Source organism: Rhipicephalus sanguineus, chromosome 3, assembly GCF_013339695.2.
Source record: "Rhipicephalus sanguineus isolate Rsan-2018 chromosome 3, BIME_Rsan_1.4, whole genome shotgun sequence".
Lineage (NCBI taxonomy): Eukaryota > Metazoa > Arthropoda > Arachnida > Ixodida > Ixodidae > Rhipicephalus > Rhipicephalus sanguineus.
The window spans coordinates 121,591,521-121,615,334 of NC_051178.1; the positions used below are offsets into that span (position 1 = coordinate 121,591,521).

Genomic DNA, 23,814 nt, shown 5'->3' on the forward strand with positions numbered 1-23,814 from the left:
TCTATTCGCGAAGCAAATATCTCTTTTAAAGGGCCCCTCACCAGGCCACATAGCAAATTTTAGTTAGACGCTGGAAGTTGTTGTATGCCGCATGAAGAGCAGTATGCCGCAAAAATTTTTCAAATCTGTTCATTACGAGCTGAGAAAAAGAATAATTTGTAGCGGCGCGAAACCATGATGCGAGGAGGCGAGTTTCAAACGCTTGCCACTCGCCCCGTGTAGCCTTCGCAAGCCAAATCCCTTCCCTGCCCTCTTCACTTGACACATACGCATGAACACGTCATGCGCATGCATGGTCACGTGCGCATGACGTGCCCGAGCCAGCCCGAGCACGCGAGCGGCGTTGCACGGCCGCTAACGTTTCTTTTTTTTTTTTTTTTTTTTGCGGCCATGGCCGTTTTGTCGGCGTTCTCTGGTGTGTACTGCCTGTTTCTGCGGGACGGGCATGAAAGTTGAGACATTTGTACGGGCACGAGAGCGGCGGTATCATGAGCCAGTGCCGCATTAACGTTTACTTGGACGCGGTAGAATAAATGAGCATAATGACTGCTCGAACGCGCCAGAACATCACTTTCGTTTCCAGGGCTGGCGTCTGCTCGATGCGCTAACCGCGGGGACACGAACGCATGGGAAAGGGAGGCACATTAGCCCCGCATCTCGCTGTAGTTCACGGGGAAAAAAATTAAAAAGACGCACACATTCCCTTTGTGTGTCTCATTATTTCTCTCAAGTTTTATTATTCTACTCAAGCAAGAAATTACACAAACTACACATGTCGTGTCAAATAATTATCGCAGCGTCACGTGCTACTGTTGGCGACGTCAGAGCACAGTCGTCTACGTAGAGGAGCGACGTCACAGCACTACCATCTACGTAGGGCCATTTTACCATGTACGTCAACCCCTCATTCTCTTAAGCGCGCGCCCGCGAGAGGAAGGGCAAGCAGCGTTCACCTTGAAATTTGACCCGTTTCCGCGGCGCGTAGCGTTGCAAATTTTGGCAGACGTGATCGTGAACGCCCAGTGTATGCATTGTGCTCGTTAGCTCACAATTGTCAAACCTGGTGAGGGGCCCTTTAATGAAGCCATTTGACGATTACTTAGAAAAGTGTTGCACAGCCCCTTTAAGCACATTTAAAAAAAGAAAAAAAAAAAACGGATTGGGGAGGGGGGGGGAGACAGGGACGTTAATCACAGGAGACCCGCAGTTGGCTACCCTCTACTTGAAAAAGGGAAATATGCCATGAAAGAGTGAAGGAGGAGCGGCGTCTATGACGGCACTACAGAGTCATTATGAAGATGGCAAGCACACCAACATTGTCAAGGACAACAACATTGTCAATGAATATCCACCTCTGCTATCAGTCCATAGGATTGGCCGGCGTTGACGAAAGGATTAATGAGCGCCCGAGGTCGTCTGAAACATGAGCATCCGCGAGGATGCGACGTGGCGCGGCAGCGGGCGTTCTGCTGTAATATTAATGCTAAACGGCATATGCAAACTGGAAAAACTAATTGAATTATAATGAGCGTTCACGAGTAACGAGCGTGATCAATCAGTTAAAAATTACGATAAAATTAAGTGATTAAAAGTAATTAATTACACGAAATTCGTTACGTAAAAGCATGGTGTTCGATAAGCACGAGCCTGCCTGTCTCTCGTAAACGCCAACTCATGGCAATTGATACAGCTAAAACTACGCCTGCAATCGTTAGGTGTGTAGTCGATTACTTGTATACAGTTGCGCTTTTTGTGGTACTTATCAAATTTATGAACTACATTTTTAACTCGATAACTAGTCACTGGAATTCACTTACTTTATATTTATGGCAATCCTTGGAACATGAAATTGGAAGGAAAGTAACGTAAAAGTAATCCCTTACTTTTTTTTAGTAATTGGCAACAGTAATTGGCAACAGTAGTCATGTAAACTTTTGAATAAAGTATAATTGCAATTGTGATTGGTTACCCTTTTCTCTGTAACGTGTACAAGCTGGTCTATAGTAGCTGCGTCATTTCTTTATTCTGTTCAATTAATAACTAGGCAATCAAAAGGCAAAGGCATAACTGCTCCTCTACTCCCAAAATTAGCACCATGCACCTGCCAGAGGCGTAGCTTTCCCTCATAAACGGAAGGGGGATCGATTTCCGGGATTGTAAATTAGGAAGTTAATTTATGCGTGCTCGTTCCTTATGCACAGTCATTATTTATACGTGGTACATTAAAGTTGTATACGCATCTACACCTTGTCCTGCGCCCTCCCATAGGAAAGCTTGACATGCGTGGTCTTTTGCCATGCCCCCCACCCCCTTTTCCATCCTTTCCTCCGCCCCGAAAAAAAAGGGACATATGCTAATTCTTCAGAATCCAGATCGTTTATTTCATTCTAAGCAGCACTGCCACTGGAATAATTATAGAGATATAGCGATAAGTTCTAAACATAGTAAATAAGTAGGCAATCATCGTTCACCGTTTAAGAATTACGCAACCTTCCATGACAATTACGCGTGTACCAATTAAAGCCAGTTCTCCCTGACCGTCTCTTCTCTTGTTTTCGTGCCTGCCAAGCTGCAGTGATCGTGCAAGCTTATGAAAGTGGTTGAAATTACGCATAATTAGCGCAGCCACCAGCATTCATCAAAATAATTAAAAAAGAAAAAAAAGACATTTAAATACATCGAAAGAATAAAACTGTGGCCGAGGAATGTAAACGCGGAACGGAGAAGCGCCGAGCTTTACGCTCCCATTATGTTTTCATGGTCGCCTACGAAACCCAGCACCAGCTGACAAGAGGAGAAAAATCGATGGACCACACGCACGGCGGGTCTAGCGTGTGCAATTAGATAGCGCAGTGCAGCTCTGTTGCGTAGCGCGCGTAGTAGCTGCTGCTGCTGTAGCAACACCGCTTCCCACTTCCGCCTTCTTTCGTACGGCACGTGATGAGGATACCAAGTAGGCTGCAATCAAGACAGATTAATAACTTGCACCAATCGATGGCCATTGTAATACGCACGGAACGACCAACCAGTGACGATCGCGCGCGTGGAGCGCGTCAAGCGCGTCGCCGACGTCATCAGCGAAAACTACAAAAGAGCGGAACACACCACCTCAAACCTTCAAGCCTTGGCTTCATAGTTCAGTTAAGCTGCTTTTTCCCAGGTGGCGCTGGCAATTTAACCAGCTTTTAAAACAAGAACTCGCAAGCTTTAAAAAAAAAATTATAGACATTATCGCATACTAATTAAACCGCTACAACATATTATTGTTTGTACAGTAATAATGCTATTTTTTGTTTTAAAGTAACGCAAGATAATGTGAAAAAGTGTAGATAGCCAGCGCAATTGGACGACAAACACTCGTACTAAACGCTCACAACTGCGCCGCAACCAAACAGCCAGGTCGCTGCTTGTGATTGTAGGTTGCAAGTTTCGTGAGCATCGGGAGCGATCGCTACAATGAGCTGTCTCTAGCCCGTCGATGCAGTTCCTTGACCCCCGGCATTGTTTGACTGCGTAGCGGCCGTATTCGTCCGTTGTCCAGTGCTCAGCGGTGCGTGGCGTTGTCCATCGTCGGGGCTCGGAGGCTGCGCCTAAAAAGCTCGGCCGGCTCCGCGTCGTGATGTTTGCTACCGCGGTTTACGGCGGTACGCTCATCGCTAGCGTGGCGAGGAGGTTGACACCATGCGACGCTCTTTCCCCGCTGCTCGGCTGTTGGCGTCTGGTGCGAGGATAGAAATGTTGATGGCAGGTTGTTTGGCTGCTGGAGACAGCGTCAAGTGCCGAAGGCTGTGGGACTAGCACCTGTGTTGGAACCTCGGCTGGCGTAAGCCATTCCCCTCGAGCCACAATGTTCAAATTGGGAAGCAAGAAGGACGTCAATACCGAGTACAAGTGCACCATACGCCTGCTAGACGACAGCGAAGTGTTGCAGTGTGATTTTCAGGTGAGAGTCTGCGACAAGAAGTTCAGTTTCGCGAGTAAAGTTTTTACGACTACGAACCAAACCCACCACGTACGCGTGGGCTGTAGGCGCGTAGAAAGGAGCCTCGCGAGTGGGCATTTTGCCGCAATGTATACAGCGTGAACGGCAGGATAGTAAAAGTGTTGTCAGAAAGTGTGTGGCCATTGTTGGTGATTTAGTTTCGTGTTTTCCTTTCGCGGCTTCTCGTTTCGCGTAACGAGGAATGCCATTCCGCGAGTGTTTTTCCTCCGTTCGATCCAGCACCGCGTCGTTGCCTTGAGTTGAAATTTCCTGTCTAGACGCGTTAATTTCTGTGTCTTCATTTTTTCTCTGCAGGGATACTCGACGGTTCACTGCAGTTGTTTTGATCGATGAATGTTTGGGTGCTATCTTGTGTTTGCGCTCTGCGCTCAGGATAAGATAGCGACCGTCTGGAGCCGCTGTAGAAGCGCTTCTGTCAGGTTTTTGTCCGGTATTCTCAACTTTAGAGGCGCTCATGACCGTGAATAATGTGTCACGCGCGGCGGCTGCATGCTCACGCCTGCGGTAAAACCACCTGCCCACCCTCTCGCGCTCCGGCGTTGTGAAGCCAATTTGGTTCGCACGTTCACACGTAACGCGGCTTCACTCGACGTTAATTCAAAGGACACACGTATTCCTGCATGCGCATTCTCCCGTATTACGTCTTACAGAATCAGAAACTGCTGTCTCGAGCCGATATAAAAAGGATGCAGCACTAAACATATGTCGCCACCATTATATATCTTTCTTCATTACTCATAACATGTACGCGTCGTCAACCATAAACAAGTTTCTCATCATGCATTGATCGTTTTTTTTTTCTTACAGCATCTCTGCAAAGGTCAATACATACTTGACTATGTGTGCAACGCCCTGAACCTTTTGGAGAAGGACTACTTTGGCCTCAGATATGTCGATAGTCACAAGCAGCGGGTGTGTATCGTTAAACCACTCACGCAGGCTTCAGTGCTTGTTATGAATCGCGCCACACAATTTTTCTGTTTTTTTTTTTTTTTACAATTAACAGCACTGGCTGGACCTTACAAAGCCGGTCATCAAGCAGGTGAAAGGTGAGTTTTGCACATGCCTCTGAAGTGCTATGTAAGCCACATGTCAGATAGAGTAGCAGTAAAGACTCAATGAACCTGGTGGGATTTTCTGGCATGTGCGCTATTATGCAACCAGTTGCAAAATTTTATGGAGTTGATGGCAAATGTGAATGGATTACCATATGTATAGGCCGCAAGAACTGCTACTACATGTTGAAACTTTTAATTCTAGCTCATGTTCACACACTAAGATGGAATTCAGCTCTTCAACAAATCTTGCGTTCCGTAAATTTTCGTTGCTGGATGTGCATGCAAGGCTAATATGGAGACTGACTGGCTAAAGCTGTTTCATCCGGTTCACAATATCGCACTCGGTATTGTCATGACTGTATGCCTCAGTACACTGTTAATGTATGTTGTTGTTATGCATGCTATTGCTGTTTTCATTATACACGATTTTTCACCCATTCAGGCATGCACAGTAACACGTAGCACTTGGCATATTGCCGTACTTTATGAAATCTTGCCAAAAGAAGGAAGAGTGAGACAAAGTGTAAAACGGTGGCTCATTTTCGCAAACACACTAACAATAAATAATACGTAGCTAAACATAATTTAACAAATATATAAATAGCCTTGAATCAGTGAGGATTCAATAGATGTTTATTGTTTAATTATGAAGACCATCAAAAATTGACGAAGTAACATTTTTCGTCACCTCCCCTTTATTTTTTTTTTGCAATGGAGTGTGTAGCACATCCTAATAAAGTTGTGTAAATTTGGCACGTCTGTTAACAGCAAATTATAGTTTGCACGTTAAGTGTATGTTTATGCATTTGTTCTTTTTTTTTACCTTCAAGTGCCTACATAACTCAAGTTAGCAGGCAGCATCTGAAAATAAAAAATTGCATGCAAACAAGAAAACAAAGCATCAGATATTCTCATTCATTTTTCCTTTCTTTGCAAAAATGGGCCGCTGTGGTGGTACAGTGGTTACAGTGCTTTACTGTTGACCCATAAAATACTGGTTCGACACCGGCTGTAGTGGTCGTACTTTGATGGAGTAAAAATGCTAGATGCCCGTTTTCTTAGATTTAGGTGCATTTTAAAGAACTCCAGGTGGTCGAAACTTTTGGAGGCCTCCACCACGGTGTGCCTCATAATCATATTGTTTTGGCACGTAAAACCCCAAGAATTATTATTCCTGCAAGAATGCTGGCATTTCTCTAGCTAAAAGATAGTGTTTGGGGGAAAAAACTTGCACACAAAATAAAAATTATGTCCTGATAATAACAGAAAATGTAAATATTAAAGCCAAATGTGTCATAAAAGGTTCAGGAGAACATGTCTACAAGCAGGTCAAGGATAGTTGCACCTAAGAAATTCCTCTCAAATAGCGAACATTAATGTGGGCACATATATAGGCTTTGACAGGTTCTCTTGCAGCCGCTCTTCTGGTGATCATTTCATTTCGAAATTAGCTCCGTGAGCTTTTGTCAGGAGTAGCATTGTCTGTCATCATAAAGGAAACAAAAAATAATTTTAACTCCAATATCTTGTTTCCTGCATGCTTATCTACATATTAGGTATGAATCCCATCGTCTTCTGCTTCCGCGTCAAGTTCTATCCTCAAGACCCCTTCCGGCTCAAGGAAGAAATAACGAGGTGAGTTCATATCTACTCAGATGACTTCACACCTTTATTAATGCACTTCTTATGCATTTTAATAGTATTGCGAAATTCTGTAGGCTGTTTCCTTTCTGAAAAGTGCATTCTGCTATGGATAAAGTGGCATCTCATATTTTGAAGGAACTGACGATACAGCACCTAGCCTTTAGAGCTGTGCTGTACACAGAAAGCTTTTTTTTAAAATATATTGGGCAAAGAAATTTCTCCCACCAATGTTGCCTGTCATGGTAGCCATTCGCATGCACTGTAGAGGTCGCATGTTCAATGCTGTCAACGGTGACCATATTTTGGTGGCAGCAAAATGCAAAAAAAAAAAGAAAACCTGCACTTAAATTTAGGTTCTTGTTAAAGAACCACTGGTCATAAATATAGATCCAGAGTTGACCGTTATGCTGTGCCTCGTAATCATATAGTGGTTTTCACACCTTATACAGCACACAACTTTTTCTCTATCCAGCTGTGGTATACTTTCTAAAGCTGACTGCATGTACATATTACGTGTGGAAGAACCAAATCCTAAAATTCATGAATCAAGCTACCAACATATGCTTGTACCCCTATGTTGGTAGCATGTGCAAATATTGTGACATTATTCCTTCTACGTATAACACATCATTACTAGGGGTGTGCGAATATTCGTAATTTCGAATATTTTTCGAATAGTGTTTGCTATTCGATTCGATTCGCACTGGAATTTTACTATTCGAACTATTCGAACTTCCCAAAGACAAGTACAGTCAATGTCAGATTGAAAGTAACCCCTACAATTTTCAATATGCTTCACCTCAGTACACCCTCATATTGCGGCAAAGCTGCCTTTCAAGCTCTGTTACGGTCGAACTTGGCCAAGACACAACGTCCGATTGAAAGTGGTCCCGAGATTTTCAGTATGCTTCACCTCATCACACCTCCGTATAGTGGCAATAGCGGCAAAGCTGCCTTTCAAGCTCCGCTACGGTCGCAAATGTACTAACTCAAGAAAACGCTGGTTCCAACATGGAGATGAAAGATGTGGCAGAGGTGGGGGCTCAATTAATGCTGTCTTGGACCTGAAATTTGGGCAGAAAGTTGGAAAAATCGGACGCCGAAGCTTTTTAGCATCCAAAATTTCAGATGTTCTTTATATCGACGTCGTAGGCAGATTTGGAACTCCGGACTTGAAGGGAGCACACCCTCGTCCACCACATCAGTTGGGCTTCCACAGAAGTTGAAGGAAGAGGAGAGGCTGAGAAAATGGCATCTTTGCCTATCACATGTAAAGTGTTGTTGGCAACACTTTGGTTGCACCAAATCATGTACATAAGTGGAATTCGGCCTCTACATTGCATCATTCTTGATAAGACAACTATGAAACACCACCCCACCAGCACTTCATCAACCCAGCAAAAAGAAACACTTTCATGTTGCTATCTCATAAGAACATACTTAGGGATTCTCTGTAACTTTTTTCTGTAATTTAACTTCGAAGTATTCGAAAAATGTTTGAGAAATATTCGAAAATTGTTCGATTCGATTCGCACTCAATTTTTATTATTCGGATTCGCTTCGCACCCAAAATTTTGCTATTCGCACAGCTCTAATCATTACCTGTGGCTACCATTGTTGCTACATATGTATATCCGGTCCTTATGTAACACCCCCGAAAGGTTTCCTTAAGGAATTAAAGCAAAGAGACATTATTGTGAAATATTGTTTGTTGATCTCCTGTGTGATTAGTATTTTGACTTAGGCTTCTCAGTAGGAGTAGCATAGTATAGAACAAATATGAGGCCTGCAGAAGATGCATGCAATGCCAGGGGCCTAGCCAGAAATTTTTTTCGGGTGGGGTTTAACCATACCTTATGTATGGTTGTGCATGTGTTTGTATGTATGCGTGTATATATACGCGAGAAAAATTGAAAATTTTCGGGGTGGGGGGCTGAACACCCCAATCACCCCCTTGCTATGCCCCTGTGCAATGCTGTACGTCTTCATGCTTCATTTTGTTTTCCTCGTATCCCTGCACTGCTCTTCTGTAGTGATTTCTCAATGTTAAGAGTTCCTTTTGTGTTGTTTTCTAAAAAGTGACCATGCTGTACCGTGAGTGCAGCCAATTCCATGTATTTTGTTTTCCTGTTTACATTGTATAAATAATTATGTATTTGGACCATGAATGAAGTTGTGCCTTGTCTTCTGGAGACATTACCTTGCTGATGGTGTAATGTCTGTCATCCTGCAGTTATTCGTTTGTTCATTCCCTCCACCTTCAATATTCCTACATTTGGTAGAAGGAAAAAACACCTGTTGCATGATTGATAAGCAAACGTCATTTTAGTTTCTTTATTATTGGTGCCCGGTACAAGTGTTTGCTTGGCTGGTTGTGTCAAAGAAAGCGCATGTGTTTTGGGGTTGTGGTTGGGGGTGTAAATATAAGACAGTAATGTGCCATCTTGAAGGCAGTGACTGGATTTCGCATGTAATTTTAATAAAAACTGTGAACAGCTGTACACATCACTTATAAGATCTGGGGAAAAGCATTTTTTTTTCAGAATGATCTGGTTTGTTCAATATTTTGGGTGAAATGTAAACTAGGTGTATAATACTGTCTCGAGGGCATGGTAACATTTGGAAGATCAGAAGATATTACTGAATCTTCCTTGACTTTTCAAGAAAGAATTTTAACCAAAAATTCGGCAGATCCCACACCTTGTGGGAATCGGTTTCATGCAGAGCAGTCGCCGAGTAATTGTCTATGCTGCATTTTTTGGCTTTGAGCCAAGCGTTACAAGGTGAATCGGCGTGTTTTTGTAAGTATAGTAGTTATGTGCATATCGTGGGCTTACCGGGCATGTCGACTACACTGACCTTTAAAGGGTAACTTATGGTGCGACGAAATGTCAGCCCTCATGTTAGAGCACAGACTTTAGTATTATCAAAACTAAGTGCACTTTATGGTGCAATCATGTGAACATCACACATAACTTTCATTAGCATATCCCTCCGGGGTCAAGCAACGCTTGAATGTAGCTTGCTGAATCATAGGAGTGCAAATGTATTGTCTATATTAAGACTGCTATAGAAGCGGAGCCAAAACTGGCGCCACAAATGACATTAACCTGAAATGACGCCTGTATGATAGGAATTCATATGTAGTGCTTATTGCTTTCCTATAAAATTAGATAACCAGCACTACAACCACAATTGACGTTGCACCGACGTTACGTCTGCATAGGGTCTTTTTCCAAAAGAGTTTCAAGACATGGCGTGGCTCTCTGGTAGAATACCTGACTGCAACGTAGACTGCCTGGGTTTGATTCCTGCTGGGATCCTGATTTTTATTCTTTGCATTCGTCAGGTCAGCGCTGCCAGCGTCGGTTTTTCTTATCGCACTCGCATTTAAATCATCACCCATGTCTGTTTGCACCGTTCCTGGGTGTGAATCACCCGTGGTACATGCCCGCATACCACAGCCTGTGGTTTGGGGGTATGTGCCACACATGTCTGGAGGAAAGGGTTTGACGACGTACGCAACCAGATTTTCACTTTAATCATGTCATGATCAGACAGTCATATTCATCAAACCCTCTTACCCTCCCATACCAATATTGGTCTACACCAAGTTAAGGAGGCGATCACGAGAGCACCCAGACATAGGCAGCTAGACAGATAGATAGATGCATAGATAGAAACGCTCATATTGCCTTTGGTTCACTATTTAATAAGTTGTAATAGGCCACATATGGCCACAAACACATGTGACAAGGCTCCATTCCATATATATTTGCACTGTATCACAAATATTTTTATCTCTCCTTTGTTTCTTTCACAATCAGGTACCAGATTTTTCTTCAGCTGAGAAGAGATCTGCTTCATGGACGCCTCTATTGCCCTCCAAATGACTCTGCTTTGCTTGCCGCGTTGGTCATTCAATGTATGTATCATTTGATTTTCTCTGTTCGTGTCTTGTTCAGATTTAATTTTCATATAAAACAATGCATCAGCAGCAACCCACCCTCGCATCTGCAACTGTTTTAGCTTCTTGACATAAATATTTATCACTTGCAACTTAGTTAAAAGACTTGAGAACAGTTGTGTGAATTACAGGGCCACCATAGTCAGCTGATATTGTAGTTGATAAGACTAAGAAATAGGAGTCCAAAAGGATTTTTGGTGCTTAAAAGGAACTGCTCGGCTAGTTTGGGCTTTGTAAACGGACAGGCAAAGCACATATTACACACTGTAAAATAACACGTGTGTAATATTATAACTCTGTCTCACAGCATAAAATGCTTCAGAAAACAGTTCCCCTAAGGGAAATTCCGCGAAAACTTTTTTTTTTTGGAAGCGTCGTGAAATTATGCTTTCTGCGAGTATGGCACTTGAAGTTTTGTTAAAGGTTTGAAGATGTTCATGTGTTGTTGAAGGTTTTGTCGTATTGTCGAAGGTTTGAAGATGTTCACGTGGTTTCTGTAATGACATTAGGTGCGTGCGTTGACTCATGGACAGTTGCATCTAGGCTAGTTCATTGTTGATAATTGATGCAAAATTTATTCTGCATAATTCTACTAACATGACACACTCCAAGAAAGCACAATAACAAACACAAACACACACACACACACACACACACACACACACACACACACACACACACACACACACACACACACACAATACCATCTTCAAACTGGTTTTTTCATTCACCTTCAGAAGGCGAAGTGTGTTTGCAAGTGTGTCCGCTAAGCATAAGAAATAACGAAACATGGAATAATTTTATGCTTCTTTACAGTCTGTCCTGGTTATTAGCCATGCAACTTTTTTTATCACTGAGCACAATAGAACGGCAATGTTTGTGAATCATGTTGTGCGTGTGGTTGTGTTTTCTTTGTGCTTGTCTCGTTAACTCTTTGTGGTCCGAAACTTTTACCCACCTTCCATCCATTCCAGTCTGAACTTAAAGAAATCAAATCTCAAGTAAAAAGTTTACTTACTCATTCAGAGATGGTGCATAATACAATGAGAGAATGCGCATTCGAATCAACCACAAAAGAACTTGGCAAGCAGCGCCTGACCACGGACCGCTGCGGACGTGTTGCATTGTCGGGAGGGGGCCGACAACAGACCGCAAGAGGTTAAAAGTGTGCAGTGTGACTTACATCCATGATCATACGTGTGATGTTGAAATTATGTGGTCAGTGAAGTATCCGCTTCAGTTATAACCGCTACCACAGTGGTGGAACTGTGATGAGGGTAAGCACATAAAAGGAAAAACTGTTCTATACCTGTGTTCCTATGTGGTCATGTTTATGGCGCCAAGTTTACTATTCGTATTGTGTTCTACTAAATTTGAAACCCTGCTTCATATGGTTTTAGGGGCGAAGCTCCTTAAGGCGGCACCCGTTCGTCCCTCGTAGTCGTCGTAGTAGTCCGTAACATGTCTTACGCTTTGACCTCCAAGGTGGTGCCGGTGGGAGATTTCTCCTGTGCGTTGTTGAACAATAAAAAATTCGCAGCGTGCGCGTTAACTAAAAGCCGAATTCTTCTGTCTCTCATTCCCCATTAGCAGCCATTGGCATGTTCCAGTAGGAAACGTTAGTGGAAGTAGAAGTGTAAGTGTTAGCTAAAAGCAGACTTCTTCTGTCTCTCATTCCCATTAGCAGCCATTGTTTACCTCCAAGGTAGTGCCTGGTGAGATTTCTCCTGTGCGTGATTAAACAATAAAAATTTTGTTCAAAACGCCGTTGATTGATGAAATAAACCAACGAAAGACGCCAGATGTTTTGTAAAGCAGAACGAAAGAACTCCAGATGTTTTTCTTAAAGTGTAGTAGTAGTAGTTGTATGTAGCCACCTCGCCCGATCGTCAATGGGCGAGGTGGACCGGCAACGGCGCGAGGACCCTGCCGTACGAGAGTTAAATCACACTAAAAGACATACTTTGCGGGCGATACACTCTAGTGAGCTTTCAACTTTTCGTCTTAATGTACATGATAAAGAAATTATTTCTACGAAAAACGCAAGGCACACCTTGAGCAATATATTTGGTTTTGGGACGCTAAATGGAACCATGAGGCGATGCGAAGCCGGAGCACTTGCACGATCGCGTTCCGTTGGCTTTCGTTGGGCATGCTACCGACCTCGCGTCGTGGAACGCGCGTCCTGTCTTCCCTCTAGCCTTGCCTTTAATTCGCACAGGGCGAGCGGGGAATGCGGTCGCTCTTGGCGCTCTTTCGCTCGGGAGCGGACTTCTTCCTTGCATTTCACCGATCACAAGTGATAATGAAGGGACCACGTAAACCAACAGTACAATAAAAGTTTGATGTTTAATATATACACGATGTTTCACACTCTTTATATTATGTACTGGGCGCATTTCACGGAAGAGTTTCACAGTTTACAGATGATTCCCTCCGTAGCTTCGCCCCACTCATCATCATTCACCCCGTGGATATGCTGTGATTTTTCTTTTTACCTTTGTTTTTTGCCTTCTCTCTCTTACAGCTGAACTTGGAGATTATGACAGTGAGGAGCATGGAGACAACTATGTCTCGGAGTTCAAGCTTCTTTTGAAACAGACTCCTCGTCTGGAGGAGAAGATTGCCGAGATTCACCAGCAGCAGCTCAGGTCTGCTTCTGATCATTGAACGTTTTCCCGATCTAGCAAGTCTTAACAAAGCCCTCAAAATTTGCGGGCAGTGGTATAAAGCCTGGTGCAAAGTGCGATATTACGACGGATGAGATCACAAAGGTTCGCTTCCTTAGAATTGGAAAAGGCTTCAAAAGGCTGCTTCAATAATGGCAAACTTTGAGTGATCATTACACCACCATAGACATGCATTTCTGTTACACCTGTTTTTATGATAAATTTTTTTTTCTTTAATTATGTCAATGCATGTACTAAACTTCTTTTTTTGTGGGTCAGCAGGGTTGCACTGCTTAACTTTGTCAATGCCAGCTTCATTAATAGTGTCTTCTTTTTATTGCCACTTCTTGTGGTCTTAAAAGCTGAAATGCCCCCTTGTGCATTACACGGCACCTTCAGCATCAGCACCTAAGAAAACACTTAATCATTAGCTCGTACCACCACATTGCCCTGATGAAAAGCATGCTTCTGGCATGCAAAGTTACATCAGTTGCACCAGGAAATGACCTCTATCATTGGTCTCTTGTTCCCCCCCCCCCGGTCAGGGGCCAAGTACCAGCTGTGTCGGAGGCCAACTTCTTACGCAAGGCCTGTCTCCTCGACACGTACGGTGTGGACCCTCATCCTGTCAAGGTATGCACATGTTTTGTGTGAAGTGCATGACCATCTATGTGCATAACACAGCTTTGCCTCAAGTGTGTACTTTGAAGTTTCCTGAAGATGCCTTGTTCTCTACCAGAAATGTCTCCTAGCCAAAGCACCAAAGGACTAAGAACAGGTGACCTTATGTGAACACTCGGGTGGCCTGGTGTAGTTTTACCATATTTAGTACTCCAATCTAGGCTAATACTTTTACCTAAAAGTAATGTACAAAACTTGGGTTCAGCTTAGGTTCGGGTATGTCATTTTGATGTAGCCTCACGATTCAAGGCACTGTATTTCATCATAGCCTGTGATATATAGCACTGCCCCACCTAATCTCGGAGGACATAATTCCAGTTGGTGTGTCAGCATCTGCCATTTTGTTTAAATATAGCATCTTGTCATTCTGGCCAGCTATGTTTGCATACATAGCACTGTTTGTTAATACTTTTTGTTAAATACCTGTGATTTGCATTGCCGCTACATCGCGGCTTTTGAGAAAATGTTATTCAGATGGCTGGAAAAAAAATGTCAAACCAAAATGGTATGCTATTTTTGCAGTTCAGCACCTCTTTTTTCATTCGGCTTGCATTTGAGAATTTTTTTTTTTTTCATTTTCGAAATTTTGGGGATTGGCCTTGATTAGGGTAAATATGGTAACTGTAGTATTGTAGGAGATAATGTACCATGGCATGCAATTTCTAAAAATTTAAAGCTTAATAAGGGCTTTTGCATGAATATGTATCTTGATTAGTTTCCACCAGAGCTTCTAAACTTAAAGCAAGGTGAATTCTCTGTCAAAGATTAAGTAATTTAGCAGCTGCACAGGCATTAAATGTTCACAAGTTGCAAGCCTTGGATTATTAACTATGAAGGAACTTGCCTCTAAGTATGTAACTAAAAGTTTGATTTCTGGCCAATTGGCCACAGCGAGAAACATGGCACAATCCTTTTTCGGCAAGCTTAGTATGTTCAACACCCTACCTTTTGACCAAGCTTTCATGATTAGATCCCGAAAGTAACATTTTTGCATTGCTACCCCTATGCAAGAAACTTGTTTTGGTACCATCGCATGATGATAGTTCTATAAATGCTGGCTCTGGCAGTAGATAGTTGCTAATGGTGCATAAGTAGTTCAGTATTTAATTTTAATGCACGAGAGATTTCCTTACTAATTAAACAAAATAAATAATTCACTGTGAGCTGCCGTTCTACTGAACCTCCTTATGACGAGTCGCATCTGGTGCAAAACTGGCATTGTGATATTCTACATCCATTCTTAAATGTTCGTCTGTTATAGTGTAACACCAGTGGTGCAATTTTTATTTGGTTCGTTATATCACATAAATCTTTATATTGATGTACATCACATAAAAAAGGGTCAGATGTCGTTGCTTGAGGATCTTTTTACTGCACCTAGCAGTTCAAATAGTCATGATTTGTCAGGCAGTTTCTTTCTGATAGGTGCTTTTTGCTGAAAATGTGTCTATATGGGTACTTTTCTCTTCGCCCGCAACTCGTTACGAATAGCACAGGAAGGAAATAGGTTTTATTTTTGCCTTTCAAGGAAGCAGTGTGGTATCTGCCAAAGTTTTCACGCACAATTAGTCATGTGAAGTTAGGCTTTGGTTGCATCATCTATTCTGCTTCCCCACTAAATGAAATTTTATCTGTGCAGGACCACAAAGGAAATCAGCTGTACTTGGGCATCAATTATGCGGGCATCCTTACTTTTCAAGGTAGTCGCAAGACCCATCACTTCAAGTGGTAAGCAAGAATAAGAAATGCTTTTTAGAGAGACAGTAAAAGTGCAATAAGCCACACTTTGAGGTAGCAAGCTATGATCATGCATTCCTATGTGTATATTCTTGTGCTGCACTATTTGGGTAACTTTTGCAATTAGTGTTATTTTTTGTGCAGTAATGATATTAGTGAATCAAAAGCATTACTTGGCACTTTCAATCCCCACTGTCTGCTAAGGTATCTATCCCCCCCAAGATCTGTTGAAAAGGTGCATTTGTGTTTCAATAATATCATCCTGAAATACTATGGAAACACCTTGAGAAAGCTTAACTGAAATTTCTGTGCATTTTGTGGCATATTTAGGGGTAGATATCTCAAAAGCGGTGCTTGTCTTTTGATTTCTTATGAGCAGGTGTGACTTAAATACTGCTTTTCTTTAATTTTTGCACTTGCAAAATGTGTCCCAAGTGGTGTAGTGTTTATTTGCACATTTTATGTTATCAAACAAATTATTACTGAGTGTTTCTTGTGCTGCTAATGTCTGCCCAGCCATAAAGACTAGCTCAAAAAAATGTCAAGGGCCTAGATACTGTATAGAAAAAAAATGTTTTACATTAGAAAAAGACACTTGATGTAGGTATTTTCATATGTCCTCAGCAATATAACTTTGGACTATCCTATGTCGCTGACAAAAGTGAACACTAAGTCAGACGCTTTGACAAATGTGTTGATTATCATCACATGTTGACTTGAGGTGAAAAGCAGGGCTGATTATTGTACAGATCACACAGATACAAGCTCAGTAACGCTTCAACTGGTCATTATTAACAAGGCTTGTGTGAATATTCAAGCACTTTGAATATTCGAACAAATATTACAGTATTCGAATTCACTTTGATTCAAATTTTATTCATTGGAAATTTCGAAGTATTCGAAATGATCGAATAGGTGTGTATTAGTCCACATGCAACCCACCTGTAAAGGTGGATTCACTGCAGTGGAGGGGTGCTATACAGTGAGTACACCTGTTCAAGGGATATCCGCACTGCTGCGAAGCCCCACTTCAAGGTTAAATGAACAAATTGCCCTCTCATCGATTCATCATTTTTTATCTTAAAAAGCTCGTTATGCCGGCTTATATGCTCTAAGTAAAGTAAATTTTAAAACGTAACCTATTTTACCGGATATCACTTGCATTCTACCGAAAGTCAAATCCTGCTACTATTCAAGTTGCTTCCACTTCCTTTAAACAAAAAAAAATGACATTTGCCCACACCTTGTTTCAGTTTAGAAAAAACTATTTTGCAGGTTAGTTGGGTCATGACAAACATGCTTATTTTCTTTATAATATGTGATGTATACTATTTGAATTCGATTCGAAATTATTCGACCAAATCACTAATCACTTCGAATTCGCTTCGAACCTAAAATTTACTATGTGCACAAGCCTATTATTAACACAAAGTTCACCACTCTGGTACATAGCCGGTGCTTCTGTGGAATGTTAATCATTGCATTAATGACACAGCTTACATATTCCCGTACATATTCCATATTGCTCCTGTGTCTGGCACATCTATGTGAGCCATTATAGGCTTCTGTGAACATGCAGCTTACAATATGCTGAGCAAAGAGTGAAGTAGTTCCCTGCACTAACGTGGCAGTAGGTACGAAGGGGTTATTGTTTTGATGGTTCACTTCAAAGGCGTAGCCAGAAATTTTTTTTTTTTTTTTGGGGGGGGGGGGGGTTCAACCATACTTCATGTATGTTTGTGCGTGCATTTGTATGAGTGCGTGTATATATACGCAAGCAAAATTGAAAAATTTCGGGGGGCGCGGAACCCCCCCCCCCTCTTGGCTACACCCCTGGTTCACTTGTTAGGTAATTAAACCCTCATCCTCGAGCTTAGCATCACAACACCATAGCTGCTAAGCTGCCATGGCAGCCACAAATTAAATTCTGCAGTTCATGTTTTGAAAGTGGTTCTAGTCTCTGGGTATCTTCTGAGCTTACATTGAGTTCTGGCTGCCTTCTCATCTGCAATTACAACTAGTTCTCTAAAGTGGTTAATTAGCACAACTCGTACTTTTCATTTATAGCATAGCGTCGATAGAAATTACCTGTCTCGTTACTGCATTGTTTTTTGCTAAAAATTAATACCAAAGGTCCTTTACTGAGACACTTGGCATAATGTATGGCATGATAATGCGAAATAATCTTTGTCGGGCTCTGTTATCTAATAGTCTTCCATTTTTTACCACCGGTCTCTTTAGGCCTGACATTCAGAAAATCAACTACGAAGGAAAGATGTTCATCATTCACCTGATGTTCCCCGAGGTAAATTTGGTCCGAATTGTGCTGCGATATAGTCCTGCCTAATGTCTGTCCCTGTGTTTTCATTCTGCTTCCAGGATGTCAAAGCAAAGGTGAGTTTATTCGCATGTCGCTAGTGTGTGACGTGATGTGTTTGTGACAGTTAACGGCTAGTCCTTCTTTTTCCCTCCCGCTTTACCTGTTATGCTGGCTTCTTGTGACCACTGCATGGCACGCAACCCCCAACTAAGTATTTTTGACATGCTTACGCAAAAAGAGTGAACAACATGAGCGCCAGCTGCGGAGATTGATTGGAAAAGCCAAGTGATAATAGTACTAAAAGCAAGCAACAGCAAGGCAACCGGAAATTTATCAAATTACAGGCCAGCACCAAACACCTGTGCCAGTAAAAAATAGTTAGCAGATGTTAAACAACGTTCATAATCATGTGGTGGTCTTGGCATGTAAAATCCCAGCAATAAAATTGAACGTTGCCAAGTCACATAATCAGTGGTAAACTATATAAGCAATTGTCTTGTGCCGCAATATGCACTTTGTTGTTAACAGTCTGCACATAAAGTCTGTTGGTCTTGTCCATGTCCAGTAAGGTTTTTGTTTAACTGCTTTTCATCACTCACTCATGAAAACACAACAATCTGACCATGTTGCTAAAGTTCTCATGATGTGTGCCAATGTAAACAGCCTTCACAGGCACATTGGAAGCCTTGACAGCAGTTTCAACATCCATATTTATCGAGCATATAAACACAAGGCCTTTGTAACATACACCCAATCACAATACACAAATTAAGCTTCAATGGAGCAATAACCTTCACACTTTTCTTGCTTCTTGTTTCGTTTTCTTTCTTCCTATTTTTCCTGTTTTACTTATTTTGCTCTAATTTGCTCAGAGTACCTGAAATAGACATAGCTTAATAATCCAGTACGCAGGACACCTTTCTGCGTACTAAATTGAATTGTGCACTTTCAGCTGTTTAGCAGAATAAATTTCTGTCACTATGTAACCATAACATTGTGATACTAAAAAAAAAATGAACTGTAACTAACTTTTTAAACGAAAATGCTTATTTGCTGCTACCATCTCTATGTCGCAAGTTTTCTCACGTCTGAGAGCGTTGTATTTTTCATAGAGTAGTCCAGGCAAATGCACCTCAACGGATTCTTTGTTTCAACAATTCCTTTTGCAGAAGAAGCATCTGATGGGCTTCAAGTGTCCAACCCAGTCTGCCTGCCATCACCTGTGGAAGTGTGCCGTCGAACAGTGCTATTTTTTTACGTAAGTTGCTCATTTTTGAGATGTCATCGATGGCAAAAATTTCTGGCAGTCTGTAAGCCACTCTCCTTTGTACGTATTCTTCTAGGCCCTTTTCTTTCTTTCTTCCTTCCTTTTTTTGTGTGTGTGTTTATAATTTTACAGCCATTTCAGTTGCTAATGAAATGTCAAAGGAACACTACTGAAGAATATCCTTCTGCAAAAGTAAAATGGTGATGATTTCAGACACTGGAAGCATGGTAAGGTAGAAAAAATGCAAGAATGATAAACACATGCACGAACAATAAACAGGTGACAACGCTCCCTTTGAAGCTTCTGCACCAACTTTCCGTGATATCGTGGATTTCGACAGTGTTCCGGATACTTGTTGGCAGGGTTCTAGTTACTTCTTCATTGGTAAAAGGCTACATTACATTTCAGGGAGGCCAACAACAGAATTGAGCAAGTTTTAAGAATTTTTAGCCTGCATCAGAACCAACCTAAGTACAAGAAGATAGTTACAATGTAGGCTTGCCTACTGATGCTGAATTCAAGTATGAAAGTTTTCTAGTGGCAACCACATTTTTACCACAAAATGTATGCTTTGTGCTTCGAAAGATTCCCTGTGTAAAATAATGTTGGGCCAACTGCAGTGAAATTTCACTTTGGCTAGATTGGTTATAAATTAGTTGTATGGACCATTTGCTGTTGAAGATGTGGCAAAGCCCTCAAGACTGGCAGTTACCCAACTTTTTTTTTTTTTTTTTATGTAACAGCCTTTAAAAAGTATCGTAGCAGATGACTTATTCACCTGGTGTCAAGTACCTGGTCCCGAGCCTGTGCAAATATTCCAGCAAATACTGCAGTATTCATGTTTGTTTTGATGCAAACTTAATATGTGCAATATTTCGAAGTATTCGAAACTCCTGTAAACTGCCTGATAATGTGCTTTCACTGCAGTGTTGGGCCACTGTGCCGTGAAACCACCTATACAGCGAAAATTCGCACTTCAAAGGACAGCCTCAGTGTTCACTTTGTATTTTTTTCAGCGTTTCCAATGAACCACGAATGTGCAGTGTATGCCATACTATGAGAGCTTGTGCCCTACATGACGTCAACTGCTGACTTAGGATGTTACCTTGTTTTATTCTTTCAGCATGCCTTCTTCCAGCGAGGTGCCATCTGTGACCACTGGTGGTGGATTCTTCTCCCGCGGTTCCCGGCTTCGGTACAGGTGGGCATGATTCAGACTTGTCCTCGTTCTGAACATTCCTTGTCTCAGCCACGTGTATGTACCAGCAAGCTTCATGCTTATATGGTGCTTGCATTTCTCAGTGTGCAAAACTAGTGCAACTTTTGGTTGCATCATGTGAAACCTATTTCAATAAAAAGGGTACGGTTGGTTTGTTGGCATAAACCTAGTGAAAAAAATTACATATCATCTCCCCCTACGGGCAACCATGATGGGATGCGACAGCATCAAGTTTCCGTTTCTCTCATGTGGCTTATGAGACGGTGGTTGTCGAGGCATTTGAATTACCACTTTCCGACACTGACGTTTACGTTCGGCTTCCCGAGCCTTCCTCTGCTCCACTGCGGCGGCGCTGCCGCTGCAACTAGCGCTGACGTTGACGTTCATGGTGTTTCGCACACCGTTGCACAGAGAGAGAATGACGGAAGCACAGCGAACGCGGGCTTTCGCAGCCTCGCAGCTTTCGAGATTCAGCTTGCCGCGTTGCCGTTTACGTTCAGCTTCGCGAGCGTCCATAGCGCCGTTGCAAAGGAGAGGGCAACGGGAGCGAGCGCACAGCTGTGGCGGAGAGAAACGGGAGAGAAAAAACGAAGCGGAGGCAGCGCTTACGTCATCTCCTCCCACCTCCTCGCGCTCATGCGAGGAGAAGGGGGAGAGTTGGTGCATGCGCAGTATGGGTGCGGATGCCGCGGAACGGACATTGCCCCGAGCATAAGATGCTTTCGCATCTAAAAACCAGCATGTGCCAGTTCATTCTTATATGCAGAACCAGAGACTCGGAAGGGCCAGTTGGTGTACATTTGCATTGATTTACCATAAACATCGCTTATAAATAATTAACAAGAATCCTACCCCTAATGCATTGGGAAGACTTGGTCATTATGACTGACTCATAATCAGCAGCAAATTTTGGTATGTGCAAGTAACTTTTTGTATTGAACAAGTGCATGCCTTGGAAAATTAGTTGTTACATGGACTCTTGGGATTTATTTACTGTTTTGATGGATCAGTCTGTAACCGAGGGCCATATTTATACATTGGCAAATTAATTACTGCTTTGTCTTCATGCTTCACTGAAATGCAGAACACTCCAACTCATGATGGTAGTCAGCTAGAGCGATTTGATTTCATTTGGTTTTCTTTGATTGCTGATTAACTTGTGTATAGTGTGTGAAAAATTAAAAAGCTTTCTTTTTTCTTTCAGTCTTGCTGTGGTCTGTCATCAGCATATTGCTTTATTGTTCTGTGATAGTTTCTTTGACTTCTTATTTAGTGCAAGAACTTCCAAAACAAGGACGAAAAGAATGCAACACAAACGTTGTCACATTGCTAAGCTATATTTCTGTGATAGGTTTATTTTCACTCCGTTTACATCCTAAACCAGAACTTCCTTCTACGACTTCTTTCTGTGCAGAAATAAAATGACACAATATTACAACACTTTCTGCTTGTGCAGCGGCCGAGTGGAGAAAGAAGTAATGGATGACATGAAGAACATCCGGAGAGACCCACCCCAGTTCCAGAGAACACTGACACGGCCACCATCCTTCCGGCAGAAGACTAATACATCAACAATGGAAATGCCCAGTTCACCGTCCCGACTGCTCAATGATGGTTCACCATTACGGAGCTCTGGTAAGTGCAACGGTGGGACAGCCGAGCCATTTGCGTCAAATTGTGCCAAGAGAGCTCCTTTATGCAATTCTGCTTCAAAGTTACGCTGTTGCAAAGAACTGCGCAGTAGCTGCGGCAAGGGAACGTAAAAGCTGCCGGGTAAAATTAAAGCCAAAACTTAAGTGCATTATCATCATCACAAAGGCAAACTGAGCTGCTGCGTGACAGCCATCGGTCTCCCATTTGCTTTTGTTTTCATTTGTCTCTTGTGGAGGTTTTAATGTTTGGCCATTGTGCAGTCTTGCTTGTGGTGTTTTGTGGTGCTTTCTTTAATCTTCATTCAGTTTTTTATCGGACATCTTGCTCAACAGGACTGCTGGATCAAAAATTAGCTTCATATAATGTTCGATCGCACATAACTGAGCATAGTTGTTAATGGTGCCTCTTTGGAGAAGCTACTTTGTAAACATTTACCAGAAAGTTGAAAAAAAAAAGAGGGAAAAAACAGGAATGTTAGCAACCACTGGCAAATGATTGGATATTATTGGGGACCTTCCTTGCTTGCCAGCATGGTAGGAAAAACGCAGATCCCTACGCATAGATATGCAGGAAGAACTCTCTCTGTTAGAAGCAAGGAAACCCATGGATACCTTCTCAACTTTTGTTTGGTTGGGCATATCCTGTAGGAAGCAACTCTGCAAAAAGGGTTTTGCAATCTTTACCCCACAATGTGCTCACAGGGAGATGCACAATATTAAAGATTAATGAAACTAGCATGGTAACTTTTATTCCATATGCTGCATTGGTACACATGAAGTGGGCTCTGCTGTATCTGTTGATTCTATTTCATTTAATATTGAGGCCACATGGGTATATACAGTAATCCCTCGTTAACTCGAAGCCGTCAAATCCGGGGAAAATTTCGAGATAAGCGGTATTTCGAGTTAAGCAAAACCCCGAAAATGTTTGCCCAGGTCACTGTAATAGAAAAGAGAGTGCTGCCAGGAAAAGCTCCACTGCACGAGACAGCTACCGTAGTAAAGGCACAAGAATTCGGAGGGAAAAAAATTTATTACCGAGGACCAAAAAACTGCGTGATGCTCGCCTGTTTCGTGTTCGTGTTCGAGAAAGGCGTTCTCCAGTTGCTCAACACATCGCATGAGCCGTTGGTCGCCACCGCTGCATTCAACCTTGTTGCGGAGCAAGCGCAGCACGTTACATGTTTCTGTCGTCATAGGCTCTTCTCGAGGCTCTTCCTTGTCTGCATGGTCATCTGTGTCGTTCATGGCCATCTCAACGATGTCGGCGTCCGACAGCATTCCGGTAACGGGGAGGTCCGCCTCGTAGAGCGCATACTCCTCAAAGGCGATCTCGCCGTCCTCAGTATCGCTCAAGCACCCAGTTGCCTTGCGCACTTCATTGCACAGCTCATCACAGCCGCTGAATTCTGCGCCAATGTCTTCTTCGATCGATTCCGGGGCGCGAGAAAATCCTGCATGTGCGAAGCAGTTAGCAGTCAGTGCTGCTTCGACGTCCGGGAATTTGGACACTCGAATGCGCTTCCGCTTGCTTGAGAAGCTTTGCTCGAAGCCTTCCAAAACCTTTTGTTTGTTCTTAAGCACTGTCGAGAGGGTT

At 42.5% G+C, this 23,814-nt stretch overlaps 1 protein-coding gene across 4 annotated transcripts in view; it reads left to right on the plus strand.

Moving 5' to 3' along the window:
• Positions 1-23,814, plus strand: part of LOC119387033 (FERM domain-containing protein 5) — a 300,038-nt gene that overhangs the window by 272,211 nt on the left and 4,013 nt on the right. The window contains exons 2-14 of one of the 4 annotated variants that reach the window (XM_049413343.1): positions 3,673-3,943; positions 4,811-4,915; positions 5,010-5,052; positions 6,618-6,696; positions 10,533-10,630; positions 13,200-13,323; positions 13,887-13,974; positions 15,662-15,750; positions 18,001-18,064; positions 18,139-18,153; positions 19,249-19,337; positions 20,470-20,547; positions 22,022-22,200. In XM_049413343.1, the coding sequence (XP_049269300.1) occupies positions 3,848-3,943; positions 4,811-4,915; positions 5,010-5,052; positions 6,618-6,696; positions 10,533-10,630; positions 13,200-13,323; positions 13,887-13,974; positions 15,662-15,750; positions 18,001-18,064; positions 18,139-18,153; positions 19,249-19,337; positions 20,470-20,547; positions 22,022-22,200 (1,147 nt within the window). In that variant the 5' untranslated portion in view covers positions 3,673-3,847. Of the gene's footprint in view, positions 1-3,621; positions 3,944-4,810; positions 4,916-5,009; positions 5,053-6,617; positions 6,697-10,532; positions 10,631-13,199; positions 13,324-13,886; positions 13,975-15,661; positions 15,751-18,000; positions 18,083-18,138; positions 18,154-19,248; positions 19,338-20,469; positions 20,548-22,021; positions 22,201-23,814 lie in introns of those variants that run through there. The other 3 variants (XM_037654333.2, XM_049413344.1, XM_049413345.1) reach the window with 3 other exon arrangements.